Raw genomic sequence first — 23,758 nt, 5'->3', positions numbered from 1 at the left:
ACTTCCACTTTGAGAAAGAAGTGCACAAACAACTGCTAGAAGGTGGGTCAGTTTCTAATACTTACCTTCAGCCTGGCAACTTCTCTGTTTAGACTACAAGTGATAAAGTTGTGGTTACAATTGGGTTGGTTGTAAAAGGCTGAGCTATACATTCAGTGGTGCATGGAGTTATATGGATGGGATGGACCTGTGAGGAATAGTTTATTTTAGCCCCAGTCTGCTCCACTGTCTCCATATGGAATTGTGGGCATGGGATTAGGATTGCATTTAGGAAAAGAGTAAGTGAACACCAGTTATCTGTGTACATGGCATGGGCTACAGGACTTCCATGAGAGTAAGTTTCTTTAGCTAATTCCAAGCCTCTGGCTTGGAACTTTTATTTCCAATCATATGACATATCTGTAGTTCTGATCTGCATTAGGAAAATTGAGAAACTATGTTATTAATGATTGTTTAATGGAGCTCTGGTTTAAGATTAGGGTTGGTGTTTGCAGAGGCTAAATTGTAACACTGTGTCTTAGTCTCAGTTCAGCTAAATACCTGTAGAGAAATTGTAAGTTGTAGATAGGATAAAAAAAAACCCCAAACCGTAGAAGGTAGGTGCTGTAAGAGGTTATTCCCTTCTGAGCCTTTTACTGTTGGGCTTGAGTGCGCATTTGGAGACATGGATGTGTGTTGTTGATATTTTGGGGAAAAAAGAGTCTATCGTGACCACTTTTCTTGCTTTAGTTTGTTATCTATGTTATGGATTGCTCAGACTACAGTTAACATGCCTGCTACTTCTTGCTGTGAACATAGTTTGAATGTATTGCCGTGATCAGGAGGCTTACCTAGCAGCCAGCTCTTTGAAGAGGAGATGTTGGATTTTCAGAAAGCCACCTGGTGCAGATCAAAGTTGCGGGCAGACTGTTAGTCTTGCTGGTGACAAGGAGCAATGTGATGATTCAAAATATTAAATTAAATGATTCCTCTGTAAAACTATCTGTGATATTTATTAATATTTTAGGAAGAGGTTGGTCATGATAGTGCATGAGGTTTCTGGGACTAGCAGTAGTTGTAAAAGCAACCCAAAATGCCCATATATGCCAGAAAATGAACATCTCTATTGGCAGCAAAAGGCTGGTCTTTGCCTTTTTTTCTTCTCTGATATCATTCTTTCTATCTTTCTGCTGTAAATATGTCAAAACTTCCTCGATGTTTCACATGCCATGTCCACAGGTATGTGAGAGACTGGCTCATTATATTAATTATTGGCTCGGACCAACTCAAGTGTGTGTATGTAGGGGGGGAAGGACAGGTCGAATTTCACAGAAGTGAGGTGATGCCCTGTCCCAGCCCCTGCAGTCAGTGGGCAACCCCCGAGCACTTGTCAGTCAAATGCAGCCCAGGAGCACTGCCCGTATCCCACCTCAGAGCCCCTGACCTAGCCCAGGATTGGCTGGCACAGTGGGAGCACCGCTCCTTATCCCACCCCGGAGCCCCAGAGTGACCGGTGGGCTGGGAGTCCCACCTGGGAGGGGTGGCCACAGGGGACCAGAGCATATAAAAACAGCAGCAACCTGGTCTCCATTTTGGCTTGAGACCTACGACCTGACCTCGTGGAAGCTGGACTTACACAGGACTCCTGGTGGTAGCTCTTTTCTTCTTCTTACTTCTGCTCTTTCTTTACTAATTTCTTAATATTTTGGGTAACTTGGGACCGAATGGGTTGGATTTTGCTAAGTTGTATGGGTTAGCATGTGCTAAATCAATGCTTTGTGGAATGGTTTGTTTCGGTTGCCTGTTACCCTTTAAACTTTTGCCAAGATCTCTTATTTTCTAAAGTTTACCAGTAAAAGCACCCTGTGAGAAAATGTGGAGCTTTTCTCCTTTGTGCTCTGTCTTAACATGGTTAAAGAGCTGAGGGTTCTTCTGAAGATTTGGTGGGCGAATTTTTGGAACCTTATATATTTTTAAAGTAAAACTCCCTGGGAGAACTCGTAGCTCCAGTCCTAGGGTCTTACAAGGTGGCATTGTATCACCTTCACGATCACCCTGACCCCGGGTTTCCACTGTAGCAATGCTCACCACACCTTTGTGCAGACTGATTTTGTGGTGTGGGGCAGGCTGGGCTTGGGAGAGGAAGGTGGTCAGAGAGAGAATGTAGCAGTACTGGAGCTGCATGTTCTTTGTTTTGAGAAGAACAGATGATGTGATGCTTATATCTTTATTCATAGTATCTGTTAATTGCTACTGTTTCAATTTCCTGGGGTTGGTGGGTTTTGTTTTGTTTGCATTTGTTTGAGTTTGGTTTTTCCTGTGAAAATTGAAAGTTTGGTCAACTTGTCATAGAAGAGCAATCTGAACATCACTCTGTGACATGGTTCAGTCCCACATACATGTACTCTATAAAGATTAAGGGGTTCCTTAATAAGCAGGGTGAAGCCTATTTGCAGCTGTGTGTAAGTCTTTAGTATTAAAATGAGAGGATAGCGATGGGATTTAATAATAGAATGCATTTATTGTAGTTAAATACAGTGTAAAGTGTAGCTGTGTCAAATTACGTTTGAGATTGCTGATTGACTCTCTCTTATAGTATATTTATTATCTAGTGGATGACAATCCACTTCTGAATTAATGAGGTGAGAAAAAATTAACACCAAGTTTTAAATGAGCATCAACTGTAACAATTTCTCATGCAGCCTTACATTTCTTTATTTTCTATGACTTTGTGTTGAAAATCATACAGATAAGAATAATGTTAATACTGTTCGATGTAATGAACCATAAACAGAAGAAAAACCTAATGATTTTTTTTCTTTCTTTGTCTGAATTGAAGAAAAACTTGCAGTGCCAGCAAAATTCTCTCATTCTTCCTTGCTTTGAAACCATGGAATTCTTTGCTAAAAGAAAAGTTGCTTCACTACGAAAAACCACGTCCCACCGAGGACTCTATACTTTGAAGTATATTTCCACACACACCCCATACTCCTGCTTTTATCTTTTTTTATTTTGACAAAATAGTTTCTTGTGTGAACTGTAGAAACTGTAGTGCATGAACACACGCAAAAATAAAATGCTATTTAAGCCTAACTGCAAGAACAGAAGTGTTGAAAGTAGCAGAATTTCTGTTCTGTGACATAAATATTAAATTATTCCTTTTTCCTTTCAATATAGGTACTTCAAAAACTAGGAAAAGCAGATGAAACTAAAGATGAACAATTTGAAGAATACGTTCAAAATTTCAAACGGCAAGAGGTCAGTTGCTTTTTCAGTTTCTTTAATTGTGTCTTAAGAATTGCTGATTTTGAAGGTATTATAGGGTAACAGGTAGGATTTTTTTTGGTGGGTAGAAGATTTCGTTCTGCTGTTTTCAAACAGAAATAACGGTTGGATTTGTGCATGCAGAGGGCTAAAAACGGTCTGATAATGAAAGGATGTATTGTAATCACTTGTAGCAGCATCATTCTTGAACTACTTGAGATTAACAGAGTGACAGCAGATTTTCACCAATATAATTGAGAACAGAACCCAACCCCAACTAAAAGCAGCCTAGTGTTTGCCTTCTTACAAAGAAGAGAAGTATTTCCTTGGTTTCGTTTTGTGGATTACTTTCATCAGTGCTACATCATAATACTTTATAAGAAGTGAATAGTTTAGTAGTTTCAGTATGCATATGTGTTGTAACATTCCCTGTGGGTGCTGGGGTCTGTGGTGGCAGTGCTGATGAAGCATTACAAGGGAGCAGTGCTCAATTCCTCTTAGTGTTGTAAACACAATACAGGAAAACAAAGGTGCCCCAAAGAGTTCATAATCTACTTCCAATGCAATCCTAAATTCTAACCCTAATTATTTATTTCTTTGTTGGACAGACTTTTTGGCTTCAAGGTGATAAATTGCAACTAATTATATAGTACCTTTCTAGTACAAATTAATGCCTAACCTGAACTGCGGTAATACCACCAAGAAAATAGTCTTTTTATGTAAGTATGAACTGTTGTATCTGTCGTCTTTGTGAGCTGTCATTGAGAGCTCCTGTAGAAAGACACTGGAGGGTGAGAACTACTCCCCCATATTTTACACAATGTAAAAATTGGCTGATGTCACTTTTTGCAATGTCTCCTCTGAATCAGTCCTATCCATCGCGTGCACTTTTCTCCTGTTCATGTAAACACAAACCGTGCATCCTGACTGCTATTATTAACTTTTGCATTTTATGGTCACTTAGCCTTTATTTTCCTCTCTCAGTGTAGTAGAGAGGGAAGTTTCAGCGGCCACTGAGCTGTTGTCTAGATCTTTCTTCTTCAGCAAAGAGGAAAATGCTGAGAAGTAAAGAATCTATTTTTCTGAGAGTAAAAGAATCTATTTTTCCTCCCTCAAATTTCTTGAGGTCAGGAAGATAGTAGGAATTAATAGGTCTGAAGAAGCTTTGAAACTCTGCAGAGATATTATATTTTCCCTTTTCTTCCCCTTCCACTTTTCCAAGTCTTCTTGACTTCTTGATTGTCCTTATGTTGTTGCTTGTCCTTGCTGTTGGTATCTCAGCTCTTTGCACAGCTAGTAGCTGTGTTTTTAGAAAGGTACATCTGTAAGGGTATTTTGGGTGTAAAAGGATCAACTTGAGCATCCCCATGAAGAAACAGAGTTTGTGGGATTTTTTTTTTTTTTTAGTTCAAAATTCTGAGAGAAATTTAGAAAAAAAGAGGTGAAAGAGAAAGCATATCTTTTTTAAGCAAAATTACGTCTCAAGTATTGGTTTTTTTCTGTCCTTTAGAGAGAATTTTCTGTAATGGTGATTTTCAGCTGAAAGTCTTGCCTAGGGCTAAGGAGGATCTTAGTAGTACTTTTATTTTATTTCTTCCTCTTTTGATGTACAGAGAGACAGTAATAAACAGTCAAGGACTCTGCAGGAACCGTATGATGCTAAATCTAGATGCAAATGTGACTTGAGACCAGAGAGACAATTGTGTAGGGAGCGCAGAGGGAACCACTACAACTCTTGGGAGAGGCACATGCAGATTAGGCTAGTTCCACCGGCACAAAATGAGAGAGACTGTTTCTGTATTTATTGAACTAGTTGCACATGCTTACTGTGCTTTCAAAGAGTACAAGGGTGGGAAATGCTGCAAAAGTACTCTTTCTGCCACGGTCACCAGCAGGAAGCATATAGATAGCTTAAATTTTCTACGTTTAGTCCATGCTTTGATTTACAACTAATTAGCAATGCAAAGATATGAAGCATTAAAATGTGCATCTGAATTATTACTTTACTAATGAATGCCTTGCAGAACTGCTGTCTTCTGTGAACTCAGGCAGCCATCTCTTCTTGCTTTACATTCAGTTCTGCTTTCAAGGTTAGTTTGATACTCTAGAGCCTTTGGAAAAAGAAAAGTTAAATTCTAGATATTGAAGAGTAAAAAGGCTGTCTGGTTGAGTGATCCTTGAGCTGAGGTTCACCAAACTGTTGATGTGGCCAACCAGGAGGCTTGCAAGCAGAACCACCCCTGGTAGAGACTTCCCATTTATTTCACTTCCCTCTAGGATTATTTGTCTCCATGGTGGTCACTGACAAACAAGGCCATGGCAGAGGCAGTTTGAGAGGACATCCAAACTTTCCTTTTTTCTTGCAATCTCACTTAGCAGTGATTTGTCTGTTCCCTGAGCATCTCACCTACCCACGGTACATTTTCAGAAACACTATCACTTCAGTTCTGTGTCTCTTTGCAAGTTCTTTGTTGCAACTGGTGCCCTGTGTGCTCTGGGCATCTTGGTAAGCTGGAAGATGTGAAAATGGTCTGTTTCTCTTGTTCCCCTGCCATATTGAGCCTGCAACACTTGGGAGGTCAGCTGATCTTAAGTATAGAATGATATTTTTATTAATACTCTCCAAAGATAATAAATTGGGACTCTCACTTCAGCTAGAGAAAGGATAGAGAAAGGAAAGTGCTCATTATCCAGGAAATAGATAGTTGAAAACCTTAAATCTTAACATGATGCCTGAATAGCAGATCGGTTGGTGGGTATGTACCAAATTCAGCAGAAGGCTATGTGTAAGGATGCATGCAGCAGATCTATCTGGATAAAAAGCTCATTTAGATTCCCCAGTGATCCATTCCCATCTCCTTCTGAATACAGTTAGATAAGAGCCCCTTCTGGACTTGACAACTCAGAGTTGATTTACCCAGATGAATCACCATGGAGAAATTGAGTCATCCCATGTCCAGAGAGAACAGAGCACGGTTGTTTTGCAGAGCCTCAGGACTTTCTCTATCAGAAGCAATAAGCTGCTGCAGCTGACACCAACAATAAAAACATTTAGATTTTAAGCAGTGAATACAGCTGTTTTTCACCTTCCACTTAGGTTGAAAACTGCAAATTGCCACTCTAAATCAAAGCTTGTGGAACAAACAAAATGTATAAACTCATATATGACAGTATGACACAGATTTTCAGTGTATTGCAAGAAATTTCTTGAGGCTTAAGCATCTTACACATTCTTTTTTGACAGAAAGTCGCAATTTCCTTTATGCCCATGTATATTTTAATGACTCACAGTACTGGCTTTATTTTTCTAAGAGAACAATATACTATTTCATGTATATCCATATTTTCCTCTTATTTTTATATATGTAGTTATGAGACTTCTTCTACTTTACAGACTACAGTTAAAATATATTTTAGTCTTTAAACCCAATAACTTTATGTATTGTATGTACACAAAAGAGATACAGTGATTACTACTACAAAAGCAGCTGCCTATGGCATGTTGTTAGAAAAAAGCAAAATGTCAAGTGCTGTTGTTGCTAGTTTATAGAATTAGGTGAAAATGAAGAGCCCTTTTTTGCTGTTGTTGAGTGAGCAGAACCTGCTTCTGTGAACTGCTTTATTTAATGTGTACCTCGTAGTAAGAGCTGCTCCTTGGGTGTAATTCTTAGAGGTCCTGAAAAGATTGATCCTGGCCAGATCTTCATTTCACACAACCATGCCTTACAGCACAAAGATGCCTTACAGCTCTGTCATGACACTGTGTAAAAGTTGGTCTCTGACATAGTTAACATTTATTGAAGTGCTCTTTTTGCATCAGCTGTGACACTGGTTTTTTAAAACTGATTCATTAATTAAGATACCCAAGATGAGATTCACCACCTACACATAAGCAGTAGATATGCCTCACAGTATCCCACCTGGCCCCCAGCTGTTGCTCAGACAGAGACACATGGCTTTGACCACAGTCCTGTATCATACATACTGACTCAGTGATTCTCTTGAGCACCTTGTGGCATTCAAAGGAGGGCAGCAAAGATGGTGAAGGGCCTTGAGGGGAAGTTGTATGAGGAGTGGCTGAGGTCACTTGGTCTGTTCAGCCTGGAGAAAGAGGAGACTGAGAGGAGACCTCGCTGCAGTCTACAACTTTCTCATGAGGGAAAAAGGAGGGGCAGGAACTGATCTTCCTCTGTGGTGACCAGTGACAGGATCCGAGGGAGTGGCCGGAAGTTGTGGCGGGGGGTCTGGGTTGGGTATTAGAAAAAGGTTTTTCACTCAGAGAGTGGTTGGGTGCTGGAACAGGCTCCCCAGGAAAGTAATCACAGCACCAAGCCTTTGACAGAGTTCAGGAAGCCTTTGGACAATACTCTCAGGTACATGGTGTGACTCTTGGTGATGGTCCTATGCAGGACCAGAAGTTGGACTCAATGATCCTTGTGGGTCCCTTCCAACCGGGTGTATTGTGTGATTCTGTGAGTCTGTGACCTCCAGCTGCAATAGACACGTATTTTGGCTGCTGAGCCCTGTGCCTGGAGAGAGATCCAGTTTCAGATTGTCTTTGTTTCCAGGAGTTGGAGGTTTCCCAGTGCTTGTGCAGAACTGGGCAGTGGGATCTGGAGTGCAAGACAGAAACCCATCAGTTTCCTGGCGGCATCTGTAGGCCTCAATGTCTCTAATCAGCCCTATCTAGGTCCCCTAATCCTGCACATGGACCCAGGAGTCCTAAATAAGCTCAGCCCTTGGCAAAAGTTATATTGTAGGCTCATCCCCATGCCTAGGATGGGGATGCCCCATGTTTCAGCTGCATCTCCTGCTACTCCTTTTGGATCTCTCAGACAGACTCTGGATCTGATTCAAACCCTTGCTACGTTGGGGGCTGTCAGTGAAGCCTCTTACCAGTCCCTGTCTCTGCCAACCTGTCCCAGACCCCACAGGATGGCACTCATCAGTGAGGGCAGAGCCTGCACTGTGGCTCCTGGTACAGCCCCACCAACTGCTGTGAGGGTTGTGAGTCTAAATGTTGGCATTGGTTGCCATTTGCAAGGCCATAGTGTGTCCTTCTTGGCTTCCAAATGTTGCTCACCAAAGCTGTCAGGTCCCTAAGGACCAGTTGCTTTTGTCATTTGTAGATGTCATTTGTAGATGGCTATGCTAAGTGAATGGTTTTAACTATTAGATTTTCTTAATTGCTCTCCTGACTCCACAGGTTGCACTGAAGAGATATTAATTGGCTCTATGACAAGGAGAGACACCTAACTCATGTAGACAGTAATAGGTGTCTTAATCTAGAGCTGAATGAAAGAAATGATGAAGAAAGGGAGCTTCAATATGTATTACAAATAATAATGTGAAATTCAATCTGTATTCTCCAAAATCTTATTTTCTCTGGGAATTATTAGGTATCTTGTGTATCTGTTTGAACATCTTTAAACCTACCTTACGTCCTCCTCTTAGACTCCCCTCATTTTACTGTCTTGCGCGTGGTCTTGAGACAGATAAAAGAATCCAGGCAATAAAACAAAAAGTGTGAACTTTAAAATTACTCTGAATAGGAGACTCCGTTACTACTTAGCTGATACTCAGATTTTCTTGATTGTCTGTAGAATCTCATATTAAACTGAAGGGGATTCTTGGTACTTGTTAAGCTGCAACATATTATGTGTTCAATATAGTTCTGTCCATAGGAGACTCCTTTGCTAAATAAAGATGATGTCAAGTGTTGTCCCTGGTAGATATTCCAAAGTAAAACAGACATAGGAAAACACAGTCTAGGCTAGTAGGATGGAACTTTTTTTCTGCAAGCCAACAAGTGTTTGCATTCAGGGAGACTGAGCCATTTGGGGCAATCCAAAAGTGTACTTCAGATACTGGATGATCACTAAGCCAAACATAAGCTATACAATGTGCAAACTATTTTGGGGCTGTGGAAGGGATTTCTCTGCTCATTACCATTCCGTCCTGATATGTGTGTTTAATAATTATCTTATGTATGAAGAACCATTTTTCCCAAAACAAAAATAGTGTACTATTAGATCTCATCTCAACCTCATTAATTTCTGATCAGGCAGGATATGCAGGAAGGTGAGTCTCTCTGTTTTATGCTACAAAATTATCTCTGCAGGGACAACCTAGATCCATTCCAACTAATTCCTCACTTCAAAGGAGAGAGCGAGTGATCTGATGTTTTGCCTTTTTGATTCTGCCTATTAGTTGCTCCAAATCCAAAGTCTAAACCATTGTCACACTGTGCTGGTTTTGACTGCCCCTTGGACATAAACTATTATGCCTCTGGAGCTATAGTAACTGTGCTAGTTGTTTTCTTTCAGGCAGTGAAGTTGAACGTTCAAGTTGTTTCTGGCTATTTTTAAAGGAGACTGGTATAAGTTTCTTCAGGAGCCGTTAGGGATAACTGACCCTGGGGATAGTTGACATAGCCCAGCTCTGGGATTTAACGTATGGATTGAGCATGATGCAGTTCACAACAGTTCTGGACACTTTTATACTAGATCTATTAATACATAGCTTATATATGTTATTTACAAATCTTGGTATGGATATGCAGCTATAGGCATAAACAGAGGCCCAAAAAAGTTCAGAAAGTTTAGCTCAACATTAAGCTTGCATAGATTACTTTTAGGCATAGGACCTGTAGACTCTACACTTGCTGCCTTTGCAGATCCGAAATTTTCGTTGAAACTGTTAGTTTGGACGCTAATTTGAGCACATGAGTATGCTTGTAGGAGGATGCAATAGGTGTGAATATAGAATCCCAGTTTAGGGGAGAGGCAGGTTTAGCCGTGAGGCGAGGTTGGAATTTCATTTACAGTGAGTACCAGGTATTTTCTGTTCAGTCTTCATCTGAAACAGAAACCAATGGTTCAGTGAATGGGCTAGTTAGTTTGGTGTCCCTGCAGGCACAGAGCGTTCTCCCCTGCCTACTGGGAGTCATTCCTAACACAAGACAGAGCTCCCTATTTCTTACCTTTAGAGTTAATTCTTTTTGGATTCGTCCAGATCATCTGAGAAGCCAGTTTGATGCAGTTTACTTCAAATCATCATGTTACTTAGTAACTAGAACAATGAAATTCTTACTTTTGAGCCTTTTTAGTTGGCTGGGCCACAAATTTGGCACTGTCCTGGAAGATACTGGCATGCCTAAAACCTCTGTGTTTCCAGAGAAGGTTGCAAACCCAACTTTTTTCCAAGTGATGCTCTAGAGAAATATTTCCACCCCCAAATCTCTTACAGATTGTAGCGAGAGAAAAGAAAAAATCCATTTCTTTAAGAAAAAGATTCCAAAATTTGGCAGACAGTTCTAGGAACTATAAGGAACCTGATAAATGGTAAAACAGGGTAATCTGGTAAGCAGATAGATTTCGTACTGAATTACTGAAAGATTTGTCCAAATAGCCTCTTATTTTGTTAAGCTTCTCTTAATGCAATAGTCCTTTTCATTCCTACATCAGAGTTCTCTAAAAGACCCACCAGTAAATAGTACCTGAAGTGTTTATGAACAGAGAGACAGCACTTGTGGCAAGTAACAGCACATTACAGTAAAGCATGTCTTCCAGGTGATACAAAAAATGCTTTCTTTTTATCTATTTCTCTGATGTCTTCATAATGGAATGAAAAAATTCCAGTATTTGAGATGCATTAATAATGATCATTTTTCTATGGACCAGGTAATTAATTAGCCTATACTTCAGGTTCAACATTTTTAATGCTCTTGACTCTCACTAAATTGGAGTGATACATTTGATTTTTGTATCAAGGACATGCTGTGCTGACCTTTCCTGTAAAGATGTATTGTATTTACATCCTGTATGTGACATGATAGAAAAACCAAACTCTTCTGTTCTGACTGGAAAACAATAAATAAATGATTCCTCGCAAATAGGTCATTCATTCCAACTTTTGTGGAGGCAAGATGGCCTTTAATTTCTGAGTGGATGCAACAATTTTTCTAATGCATCAGGAGGCAAAAGATGATAGACAGAAACCATGGTTTTTATGGTTTTAGTCATTAACTTTTTTTTAGATCTCATCAGTCTCACAGCCAACAGTGATATGGCTCTCTTTGTCTTAATTCCAGTGCTAAGATATGCTTAAATAATAATGCCAAGGTTGTGGGTTCGATCCCTGTATGGACCATTCACTTAAGAGTTGGACTCAGTGATCCTTGTGGGTCCCTTCCAACTCAGACTATTCTGTGACATAATAGAGCTGATCCAAATGCTATTATTTGAAAAGAAAACCAAAACCAAACATACACAAGAATCAGTAGTGCTGAAAAGGCTTAGTGCTGCTGTAAGGGTACGTAAGACCTGTGGCTGCAGAGGACAAGATTCTGAAACACTGAACCTCCTTATCTCACTGAGTGCATGTGTCTCTAACAGCTATATAATACTGACCATGTAATGAGACTAGAGAGTAGAAAGGCGATATGCTACCATGTTCAAAGCAACAAACTGTTGCTTGGAACATTGCTGTGAAGAGCTGTGTCGACTTTCCTGAAGGTGGATGTTGGTTTAGGTTGTTAGCATGCTTCCCTTGCTCATATGTGCAGTTTAACAGGATTACGTAGTAGATTTTTGGAAATCTGTATATTGAATTTGACCAGGTGAGGTAAGAGCACTGATTTTTGGTGCTGGAGTCTGCTGGAACTTGCATATTGTTATCAAACAACCTGATTGTGAAAAGTTTGCTATTAAGTATGCTATTGAGATTTCTCTCTGGAGTTTCTTACGTATTATGAAACTCTAACTCATTTTGCTTCCTCACGTAGAACAGAGCATCAGTGCTGTCTTGGGAAATTCCATTTCAAAGGAACATGACATTGGCGAAATGACACCTACTTTTCATTCTCCCTCAAGAAACTGCATCTCGTTTAACAAAATTCATGTCTTTAATTAAAATACTTGGAGCAGTGGTTTCAGAGCCACCAGATGCTTTCATCTGATAGATCAGAAAGTAGAAAGAATGTACCAGTAAACACCACAAAGAGGCAACATTAAATATGTGACAGTCTTCAATATAGTACTTTTTAAAACCTTTATATCACAGTTTGCAAGATGTGCAAAGCCAACAGTGCAGTATTTTCATCCTGTGAATATTAATTTAGGCGGTAAAGTATATCTGTCTTCTCTAATAGTGAGTTTACTATAGAAAGTGTGGGGATGATGGGGGACTCCTGAGGTGCAGGTTGATGGAGAACCTCTGTCTTCTTTAAGCTGACTTCCAGCCCAAAGAGCTCAGCAGCATCTGCAAAGCAGGATGTTAAACGCTGCAGAACTGCTTCTGTGTGGGCGACAAGGGCGGCGTCATCAGCATAAAGTAGCTCCCAGATAAGATGGTTTAAGGTCTTGGTGTGGGCCTTCAGACGCCTTAGATTGAATAGGCTTCCATCGGTACGGTATTGAATGTAGATACCGTCCTGATCATTGAGATCTGCCGTGGCCCTTTGGAGCATCATGCTAAAAAAGACTGTGAATAGGGTAGGAGCAAGAACGCAGCCTTGTTTCACACCATTCTTAATTAAAAAGGGCTCAGAAAGTGCATTGCCATATCTGACTTGGCTGTGTTGATCCTCATGGAGTGAGATGATCATTTTAAGGAACTTGGGGGGACAACCTAAACGTTCCAAAATCTGCCACAGACCTTTTCTGCTTGCAGTATCAAAAGCCTTGGTGAGGTCGACAAAGGTTACGTAAAGACCTTTGTTCTGTTCCCTACACTTCTCTTGCAGTTGTCTGAGAACAAATACCATGTCTGTGGTACTCCTGTTGGATCTGAAACCACACTGACTTTCAGGAAGGATTCCTTCTGCTATAGTGGGTATTAGTCTGTTCAAGAGTATTCTTGCCAGGATTTTGCCAGCAATGGAGATTTGCCACCATTGACCAATCAGAACTCAAATCAGTCCAGCAGTTTAATTACCTAGGTAGCCTCATCTCCTCGGATGGTAAGATTGACGGAGAGATAGACAACAGGTTGGCAAAGGCATATAGTGCTTTTGGAAAACTCCACAAAAGAGTATGGCGTAATAAACACTTGAAGAAAAGTACCAAGATCAGTGTTTACAAAGCCATAGTACTGTCTACTCTCTTGTATGGTTCCGAATCATGGGTCATCTACCACCACCACCTGCGTCTCCTAGAACGCTTCCATCAACGCTGCCTCCGTTCAATCTTAAACATCCACTGGTCAGATTATGTGACCAATACATCTGTTCTAGAGCAAGCAGCTGTCACAAGCATTGAGGCCATGTTGATGAGAACACAGCTGTGTTGGGCAGGGCACGTCTCCAGGATGAAGGACCACCGCCTCCCTAAGATCTTGCTCTATGGTGAACTTGCCACTGGCTGCCGCAAGAGAGGAGCCCCGAAGAAAAGATACAAGGACTCCCTGAAACAACATCTCAGCCTTGGCCATATTGATCACCATAACTGGTCTACTCTGGCCTCAAATCGGGAGGCCTGGAGACACGCCATCTATAACACGGCTGTCTCCTTTGAGAACACACGCAGGATCTCTCTCGAGGAGAAAAGGCAACACAGAAAGAACCGTGTATTGCAGAATACACCATCTAAGGAATCTTTCTGCTGTGCCTTTTGCAATCGAATATGTCTGTCTCGTATTGGCCTCATAAGTCACCAACGTGCCTGTAACAAATACGGATAGAGCCTTCCCAAATCTTCGTTCGCGAAGCCCAGCCATGACTATAGAAAGTGTGTAGACCAGAAGCACATTTTGCAGAATTCACAGAGCTGAGGACTTTTGATGCTAATTTTTATTTCTGGTATTTTTAGAAAGGTCTAGTTCTGTTGCCATTGAAACTGAGAGATTATTTCTCAAATTCAGTGGGAGCTGGCCCTTGTTCATGGGTGCTTTAATGTCACGTCACACAACATTTGCTAACAAGGAAAAATTCTTATGGCTCTATCGTGCTTGGATATTTCAGTGGTTTTTGGCCTGTTAATAACCTAGGCTGAAAGAGATGCATGTTAAAATTATTCTTTTGAATGAAGTGTCAGAACTCATAACAGCACATATAGCAAGATATTTGCATCATGTTTTACTACTTTGACTTTTTCTTACACGTTTTCCTGAGCAGCGGTTGCTACTGATGAATGATGCTAACCAAGCACAATAGATCTCATAGTGGGTTAGGGTACCAGTCATAAAACTGCACAGCAGTTCTGTTATAAGCAGAGTGTTCCAGCAGTGTTTCCCAGACATGCCATTTGTGGTGTGCTAGTTAGTCCTAGAGACAAAACCACATTTGTATGAGTAAATGTAGACCTCTTACTGGACATGAGGTCAGCTAAGAAGGTTCTCAGCCTTCCAGCTGCAGTTTGCTGCTCCTGAAGCACCAGAAATTTTTTAGAAACTAAAAATTTTTATTGTATGAGCACCTGTTCAGCTGGAGCATGGTGAAGAACAAAGTTGCTGTATCTTCTGTTTTCACCACAAGTGCTCAGGTTAAAGAAGGTATGAACTGGAAAGATAATTTCTGTACCTTCATGTGACTTCTCAGAGTATAAGGGATCCTTCCAGGAGGAGACTGACATGCATAAAAGGGGAACTTCTCTTTCTGCCTAAAGTTTGCTGATACTCTTCTTCAGACACAAGATTGAGAAATTTGCTCCCAGGTACAATCTTCTTTTGTCTGTAGCAACACTGATGACTGAATGCCTTGGTCCATGAAAAGCAGTCATATCCTTTCCTCCCCTTCTAGCACAGAATGAAGTAGAAAGAGGTCAGCAACTACTGTGTTACGTGAGATGATATAATGTGTTGTAATGATGCGTTAGGGTAGTACTTTTCGCTAAGCAGTATTAAGATGTATGCATGTGTATTTTCTCAAAGGACACAACATCAAGCTACTACTTCAGAACTTTCAGTTGCTTTATAGGTAATTAAGCCTGAGGTTTAATCCACTGATACTCAACCTGCACCTGTATGGCCCTTGTTTTGATATGCAGCATTGATCCCAAAGCAAGGGAATGGGTTGCCTTTCTTTGGAGCATTGAATATGGTCCCAAACCAGAGAAAGGTTGGTGGGCTGGCTGCTCCTGTGCACTTGCTGTTACTCAGCAGCTTCTCAGGTGGTCTATGCCTGTGCTTGGAATTTAGTTGATTAATGGCTTTGAGAGCTGTAGGTGACTTGCTCCAGATCAAATTAGTGTAAAAGCTCTCTTCTCTTTGTTGAATCTGAAAAGTAAATTCAGTCTACTTTCTAGACCCACTCAGGCATTTTTACCTTCCAAATTCCTTACTATTTCCAGGACCTTGAACATCAAGGTCCATATCATCAATCCATATCATCAAGGTCCATATCATCAATACAATTTGAGGGAGAGGGGTTAAGAATGGTGTTGATCCCATTCTAAAAGCCTTCAGTTCCCTCCAGGAAGCTGGGAGAAGCAAGTGAGTTTGTTGGATGTTTTCTGCATTGCAGTGTGTGTACTGGTGAGGCAAGTCTTTTTCAGAACCATAACTTGGACTTTCAGGTGGCTGCTAGTAGGTGGATTCTAAGTGCCAGATAGCCCCTTTCAACCTGAATTTCTTATGATCCTGTGTCTGAATGCTCTGAGCATTGCAGTTGCTGATGGCAAATCCTTTACTGACATCAGAAGTCCTTTGACTTAAGTGGGATTATAACAGCTTACACCTTCTGCCTTCTCAAGTATTCACACTATTCGCATGCAACCTTCATGTTCTGACTTTCACATGAAAATACAAGATAAACTCCAAAGCAGTCAGTCATATTTTGCAGCTGATTTTTCCATATGGTGTAGCTGTAAGAGAGAAAATGTGACTGCAAGCTGAAATTCCTCTAGTTTCCAATTGCTTAAATAAATAATTTGAAAAATATTGGGAACTGGTAGATGTAGAGTGTTTCAAAAATCTTCAAGCTATTGAAGGTGACCTGGACAGCAGCTTTTTAGCAATAAAAGATGTGTGTAGCACAGGTTTCTTTGCAAATCCTAGGAGCTGTGAAGTCCAACTTGTGATGCAGTCAAAGATAAGTGCTTTGTCTGTTCTGAGTTTTTCAAAGGCCATTTATATGAGAAAGACAATTTTGATGTATTTGCCAAAGAAACAGTTGAATTTTCACAATAAACTGCAACATGCACTAGCTAAACAAAACAAGTAACTAAAATTATTATATTTTAGGAGTTATTTACTTGCAAAATGTTAAAATGTTAAAGTTCTTGGTAAATTGTTTGCAAAGATAGTAAGCAATTTATGTAAGACCATAGATTTTCTGCAAGTCTAGAGTGGCCTCATTTGAGTGGTTTCCAGTGGAGGTGCACCTTTCTCTTTGTGTTTCAGGTTAGGCCATTGGCCAGGCTGACTTGAACTGGTTCTTGGCTGTAAAATATACCGGGTTTTCTTTGAGTGGAATTCTTCCTGTGCAGATGACTGATAAAATAAACCCAGAAATTCTAGCCTAGACAGTACACTATGCATAGCATCTTTGCCAGGACTCCTTTTCTGTATGAATCTGTGCATGCTTGCAACATGTGACACTATTTATCAGATAGCTCCTGAAATTGCTTTTTGTAGTTATGTTTTCATCCTGTATGCATGTTTCAAGGCATTAAACATAACTGAAATGTGTTTTCACTTCCCTGCTTTTTCTTTTTCTTTTCCAGGCAGAGGGTTCCAGACTCCAGAGAGAACTGAGAGGGTATTTAGCAGCCATTAAAGGTGATTTTTAAGTTTTACATCATGCTTTCATAAAGCAAAGTTTTTTTAAAAGTTGAGTCAAGTAGGCTTGTTTAAGTTATACAAAGATAAATACACATAAGATTCTCTTTAGCCTGTTGCTAGGTATTCTGCAGCTTCAGCATCAACTCGTGGGTACAGTCTTGCATGTACAGCTTATCCTTGACTGTCCTTTGTGTGCAGGAGCACTGCTCAGATTCTCATGTTGCATGCATTTTCAGCACCCACAAAATCTACGCATCTTGTTAGTCATCTTTGCAAATGCTGTAATGTTAAATACCCCGTGCAAGGCATCCCAATCAAGGGATTGCTTTATCTCTGCAACTGTAATGTTGCCATGTATTACTAGTTGGATGACGATCTTCCTCCAAAACCATACTCCCTGCAATGATGTGATTTCTCATATATTTCTGACTGCTTAATCCATTTTTTTAAGTTTAAAACTCAAATATGATGTCTTTTGATACTACACTGAAAATCCAAGTAGCAGAATTTCACTGGTCAGAGCTTAAATATTAGAGATAAGTAAACAGCGTTTAAATCCTACTAGACATTTGTAAATCCAGCACTCAACTGCACACTGTATATGCAAAGTGTTCTCTTTCTCATGCCACCTCTCTCTGGAGGAGTTGGAGGTGCTAAGGGAAGGGAATAGGAGTTGGTGACTAATAGAGAGACAGTGGCTTCTTGAGATAAATATATATATTTTTTTATATATGTGTATATATATATATATATATGATAGATATATATGTGTGTATGTATTTTTAACCTGGCTCCAGTCCAGTAGGGAAAATGTTGCAAATGCGTGTTAACATCCCTGGAAATCACCATCATAATAAGGCTTCAGCAGCTGTTCACAGGCAAGTAAGAAAGCTCTTTTTGATAGGAAATATAAAATGGGGACCAAAGCAGTAGCTTAATGTCTTTGACCATGTATTATTTTCTGGATGGACTGGCCAAAGAAAATCCCATACCAGACAAATTTGAGCAATGTCTCTTGTTCTTAGAGGAAATTTTAGCATCAGTCATTTTTGGGGACCCACTGAATGCTTATTTTGTTCTCTTATTTTTCACTCTTCACCACACACATTATATGATGGTTACTCAGAAGCAGCATGATAAGGCTGTTTGTTGGCTGGATGTCTTATCTGTCATGTAGGCTGACTGTTTACATGATGCTTTGATTTCCGTGTAGGTGACAACAACACTCCTCTCAGTTTCATTTTCTTTCTCTCTTTCTCTTCCTAGTGTTCTGCACTCATGATCCTTTTGCTCATTTTCCCTTTATTGGGCTACTCTTTGCATCAAGTTTTGTTTTTATCTCTGTGTAAAATATTTCATTGTTCAGGTTTTGCCTTTTTAGCCATGCTTTTCTGTTCAGCACCTTTCTCTTGTTCATTCAGACTGACAGTGTTTGCTAACACCATATTATCTACATGTCTTTGAAAAGATCCAGTCATAAGCAACTCACAAGAGCCTTAAAACGTTATTCTTCAAAGTCAACAAGCCACCAGTGGGCATCCTTGGCACACATGTTGGTGCTGTGGAGAGAGCACACAACCTGAGACAGTAGACCACAATACACAGCTCTGGTTGGGGCTTCCTCAAAGCTGACTAGGTCAGCAATGCTAAAGACCTTTCCAGATTTTGGATGACAGAAGCAGCTGCTACAGTCTCTTTGTTGATATTCTTTGAAGGACTGCCATCATTAGAAGATTTTGGGGTGTCTATGCACAAAAGCATGGGAACTCCCATATTTAGGCACTGGAGTGATATTTTTGTGCCAAGGACATCATAGCCTTGAAGTCATGCTGTCATCAGGGGCTCATTTTGCAGGAAAAAAGGACAATCATATAATTGCATATATTTGAATTACTGGAAAATAATACACTTGACATCCTTATACTCTTAGAGGTATGAGAGAAGCAGTTCATTTTAAGGGGGTTCAGGAATTGAACTCCAGTAACAAGCTTCATTTCGCTGCATGACTTCGAAGTGACTCAATATTGGAAGTTAAAAGTAGAAATCTAGGCACAATTTCATAGAATCATAGAATGTTTGTGTTGAAAGGGACCTTATAGATCACCTAGTTCCAACACCCTTGACATGGGCAGGGATACCATCTAGTAGACCAAGTTGCTCCAAGATGCGTCCAACCTGGCCTTGAACACTTCCAGGGGCAGGGCATCTACAACTTCTCTGGGCAGCCTGTTCCAGTGCCTCACCACCCTCAGAGAATTTCTCCCTAACATCTAATCTAAAGCTCTCCTCTTTTAGTTTCAAACCATTCATTCCGCTTTGTCCTACCACTGTGTCCTACCTTTGTCTGCCTGTGTGAAAAGTTGCTTTCCCTCTTTCTCAGAAGCTCCCTTTAAGTACTATCAGGCACAGTGAGGTGTCCCCAGAGCCTTCTTTTCACCAGACTGAACAACCCCAGCTCTCTCAGCCTGTCTTCATAGAAGAGGTTCTCCGTTCCTCTGAGCATCATTGTGGCCTCCTCTAGACCTGCTCTAACAGATCCATGTCTTTCTTGTGCTGAATACTTGGCACAGTACTCCAGGTGGGGATTTAAGCAAAGAATGGTCATTTGAGCCTTATTATGACTCTCTGTCCCTTCATTTTAATAAACTTGACAATTTGAGGTTTAGTATCACACATCCTTAAAAGAATTTTTGCTGTATTCAGACTCTTTCTTTTATTCATTGGTGCTTCTTAGTTTTAGCTGGACATTGATCTTTCCTGTTGGTTATTCAAGGACTTGGAGGAACCATGTCATAAAGCTGTTGAACCTGTGAATGGCTTTTATGTGATGTTTTATTTTGTCTGCATGATAGTTTAATATATGCTGTTTGTACTGACAAGATTGTATACTATCCCCCATAGCTTTAGTCATCTCATGCCTCAATCTTCTGTCTTTCCCAGTCTCCTTGGCAATATGTATCTGGGTTCTCTACTTCTTGATTAATTTTTAATCTATTGAGAGTTGTAAGTGACTTGAATGGTTTTATGGACCAATTGTTATAGAAACCCTAAATCAATCTCCCGTCCTCTACCCCAAGCTCTTTGCAAGTACCAGTGCAGATGGGGAGATAAAAACCTTGATCTTCATGCATGTGGCAAGGTGACAAAGATTAAAAGGAATCCTGCATGATTAAAAAGAAACATCATACCTTTCAGGTAGCTTAATGTAGTAACTAGTCTACAGGAAGGAGAGGGTAAGTTTTGCAAGTCTGTAAGCAGTTTTCCTGCCTAGTTGTGTCTGTCTGTGGCTGACAGAACTACATGTATCCTCCAGACACATGAATCTTAAAGTCACTCATGTAATTTCTTGAAAGCAATAAAACTATTTATCACCTTTCTGCAAAATTTATTCATGAATTATGAAATAATTGAATTGTTCCAGTGGAAACTCTAATGGGTTAGTAACAATAACAAATTATTGTTAAGATAATCCCTTATGGCAGGATGGGTAATTTTCCTGGAGAACCACATAAGTAATTAAATATTAAGAGCCAGTCCAAGATGCCTCACCCCATTAGGAAAATGGAATTTTCTCCGTGATTCAGCCTAGATTACCCTGAGGGTGAGTAAGGAGACCCCACAGTATATAAGTTCTACAGCCACATGCTGTCCCAGGCCAGTCTCAACGGGAGCTTGAGTACATTGGAATTGTGATGGTAAAGAGTTGCCTACCCTCTGCTACCCCTAGAGTGTTTAGTGGGGATGTCTCTGCACTGCCACCCCCTATCACATGGGGGCCTCTAGAAGTTTTTTGGGATTCTGGAAACAGGGTCTCTTTGCCAGAGAAAGAGGGTGATTTAATCCAAGAGGCTCAGACTTCAGTAATTGGGTTATTTAGCAATTTTTCCTAAGCAATTAAAATATTTTGGCGTTTTTAGTTATTGATTAAATGATCCAATTACCAAGAAGCAGTACTGAATGACACAATTGATATTAAGTATAAATTTCTAACTGTTCATCAGCAGTAAAAATTCTTTTCACATTTCTTAGTACTTTAATGACTTGCTTGTAACAATTTATCTTTCTCAATGATAGCAGTTAAAAACAGCAGAAACAACCTGCAGTCTATGACTGAGACACTAATCCTCTTAATTTTAGTGCTGAATAATGCATATCAGTTTATAAGAAATAATTCTATATGAAAACAAGCCAGATAAAAATATCATTGGACATTATAAGTTTATGCCCACAGACATGAAAAAGAACGGGAATTCATTGGATTGGTATTTATCTTTGCACTCATTTGGGGTATTGCAGTAAACCTGGTATGGGTGCAGTTGGAGAGGAGTGCAATGGATGATCTTGGCCTGGAAATTTGAGACTGAAGCCTCTAACTGAAGAAGCCAAGTACTATAATGCCCACTTGCCTTAAACTGCAGCTGGATTTGACTGATGTTTTTTACGGGAATGTAGTGGAATGGAGGATTACCCGATTCTCAGAACTGAAAAAAGTGTAAAAGTTGGTGCAGTTTTGATATGACTCAAGCACAGGATATTAAGTATCTTTTACTTATTCTCTTAAGCAGACATATGGCCAAGCCCTGTAGTACTTCAGAAAGAGTGCAGAGGAAAGGTGCTCTGTGCCAGCCTGGTCTGTGACCGAGCTGAGTGGAAGCTGCAGGAGGGATTATCTAGCAGCTGTGCCAGCCTGCCTGCCACAATATATGGCAGGTTTATCACACAGTGCTGAAGGGCAGAAGTTCAGGTATCATAAAAGATTGAGTGCAAGCAGGGATGAGTGAACCCTCCTGGTCTATGTGTTCACCCTGAGTGGAGAGAAACAGCCTTTTTAAACATGGTGATACTGTGCTGGTTTTGTCTTACTTCTTGAGTTGATTAATTTGCAGTGTCATTAAAGATTTTAAATGAGTTCTGCCTGGAAATATATGATCATCTGTATTTTACTGTAATTTGGCATCTGTTAAGGAAAAAAAATGCCCTTTATTCAGGAATCCTTTTTGTTTAGATAAAAAAATGTGCCTTTTTAAAAAAAGTTAATGCTAAGTAAAAAATTTAACAGCGTTGTTCAGATTTTGCAAAGAAGTTGAAATAAAAGTCATAATTTTAAAATTACTGATTCTGAATTCTTATCAAGTTAGGTGAGATCCGTTTGGTTTCACTGGGTTCAGAAACATATTCAGCATCTGATGGATTGGTGCTCCATGAAAATAGAAAGGCAGTGCCTTTACTGAGGGTGTTTTTTATATTCACTGGGGTCAAATGGATCTCACTGGAGATAGACTTAGGCTCTTTCTCATAATATCATTGAAACCGTTTCATATTTAAGCCAGCTCCTCTGTGTATTACAGAGTGATTATCATCAATAGTCCCTGTCCTTGTTCCACCTGTGGTAGCAAAAGCTCCAAAAGTGACTGATCAGTTTGGCTTAGCACGTGGTGCTTCTCTGCAAGCACCACCTCACTGCGAGCCTAAATAAGCACTGGGCTCCAAAAACTTGTAAAGCTACTGGGTGAGCATACAAGATTCTTAATAAAGTCTGGTCCATTACAGTACTCTCCCCAACTTCAGGCATTTCTTTCTTAATTTGCCAGAGGGAATAGAATAGTGGTACATGTGGGTGAAAATAAAGATATTTAGCAACTGTTTCTTGTAGTTTGCAGTTATATGTTCCTCCTTCTGTCTAATTGCAGGGATGCAAGATGCCTCAAAGAAGCTTACAGAGTCTCTCCATGAAGTTTATGAGCCAGACTGGTACGGGCGTGAAGATGTGAAAATGATTGGGGAGGTAAGATGCATGAAAAGAGGGAAAAGGTACTTCAGCTGCAAATGGATTATCTGAGCTGTTGAGGAGAAGTGTGTATCTGAAAGTCACCTTAATTCTTTGTTGCATGTTAAATCCTGTTTTCTCAGCATATAAATTGTTGGTCTTGTGAAATGCAGCTCCTGCTGACCAGAAGCAGCACTTGAAGTGTCTGTTTTACAAACTAGCTCATATAAGCTCCCACTGAGGTCAACGTCAGTGTGCGCAGAGTTGGTCCTGATAGCATCTGATTGACAGAGGTATCTTATGTGCAGTTTTACAATCAGGATTCTCAATTCAAATGAATGTTTAAAATAATCAAATCTGCTTATCCTTGTGTGCTGTGTAACAGCTTTTGAGCTAGTGGCACTAAACAGGATATCTAATGAGACACTCACCTGTCTCTGAAAAGACTATGGAATTAAAGGGTAAATTAGGCTGCAGGACACTATTCATTTTCACCTTTGTAACTTCCTCCAGTGATTAGAGAAGAAGAGGCTTTTCTAGACGACACTGCAGGAATTTGACTTGAGGTGCTCTGAATTGCTTGCTTAAACAGCCTTAATTCTGGAGGAAGCCTGTCAGCAAATGTGCTGGTGGTGACAAGGAAGTTGAAACGGTTGTCGGTGAAGCTTTTAGCCAACTGGCATTCAGTTTGGAAGGCCTCCTTGATAATATGGTTAACAAGAAACTGCAATACAGAATTTACAGTCTTACCAAATCTGCTTATCTGTAAGCTTTGTTTCTTTATGGCTGCCATCTCCTACCTTTCCCTGCTACTGAAGGCATGACATGTTTTTGATTTGAAAAGCACACAGCTTCCAAACTGTATAATTTTAGATCCCATACCATTTATATTTTTTTAGATTAAACAGCTGGAAAATCTCATGCTGCATCTTGCTGTAGCACCTCATCTTGTGTCTGGAGACTATTAGATTTTGCACTCAGAAATTTGTAGCTGTGTGTGAAAGGACCATAATTTGGATCTTAAGTTCT

The 23,758-nt window shown here is 40.1% G+C and overlaps 1 protein-coding gene across 2 annotated transcripts in view; it reads left to right on the top strand.

Annotated features, from left to right (window-relative positions):
• Positions 1–23,758, top strand: part of LOC108501442 (amphiphysin) — a 118,742-nt gene that overhangs the window by 48,761 nt on the left and 46,223 nt on the right. For both annotated transcript variants that reach the window (XM_017823333.1, XM_017823323.1), the window contains exons 2-4: positions 3,157–3,237; positions 16,905–16,959; positions 22,653–22,747. In XM_017823333.1, the coding sequence (XP_017678822.1) occupies positions 3,157–3,237; positions 16,905–16,959; positions 22,653–22,747 (231 nt within the window). The remainder of the gene's footprint in view (positions 1–3,156; positions 3,238–16,904; positions 16,960–22,652; positions 22,748–23,758) is intronic.

The sequence above is a fragment of the Lepidothrix coronata genome, unplaced genomic scaffold (genome assembly GCF_001604755.1).
Source record: "Lepidothrix coronata isolate B3197 unplaced genomic scaffold, Lepidothrix_coronata-1.0 Scaffold3, whole genome shotgun sequence".
Classification (NCBI taxonomy): Eukaryota; Metazoa; Chordata; class Aves; order Passeriformes; family Pipridae; genus Lepidothrix; species Lepidothrix coronata.
Note: the sequence above shows the minus strand (reverse complement) of the source record. Positions and strands in the feature narration are given on the sequence as shown.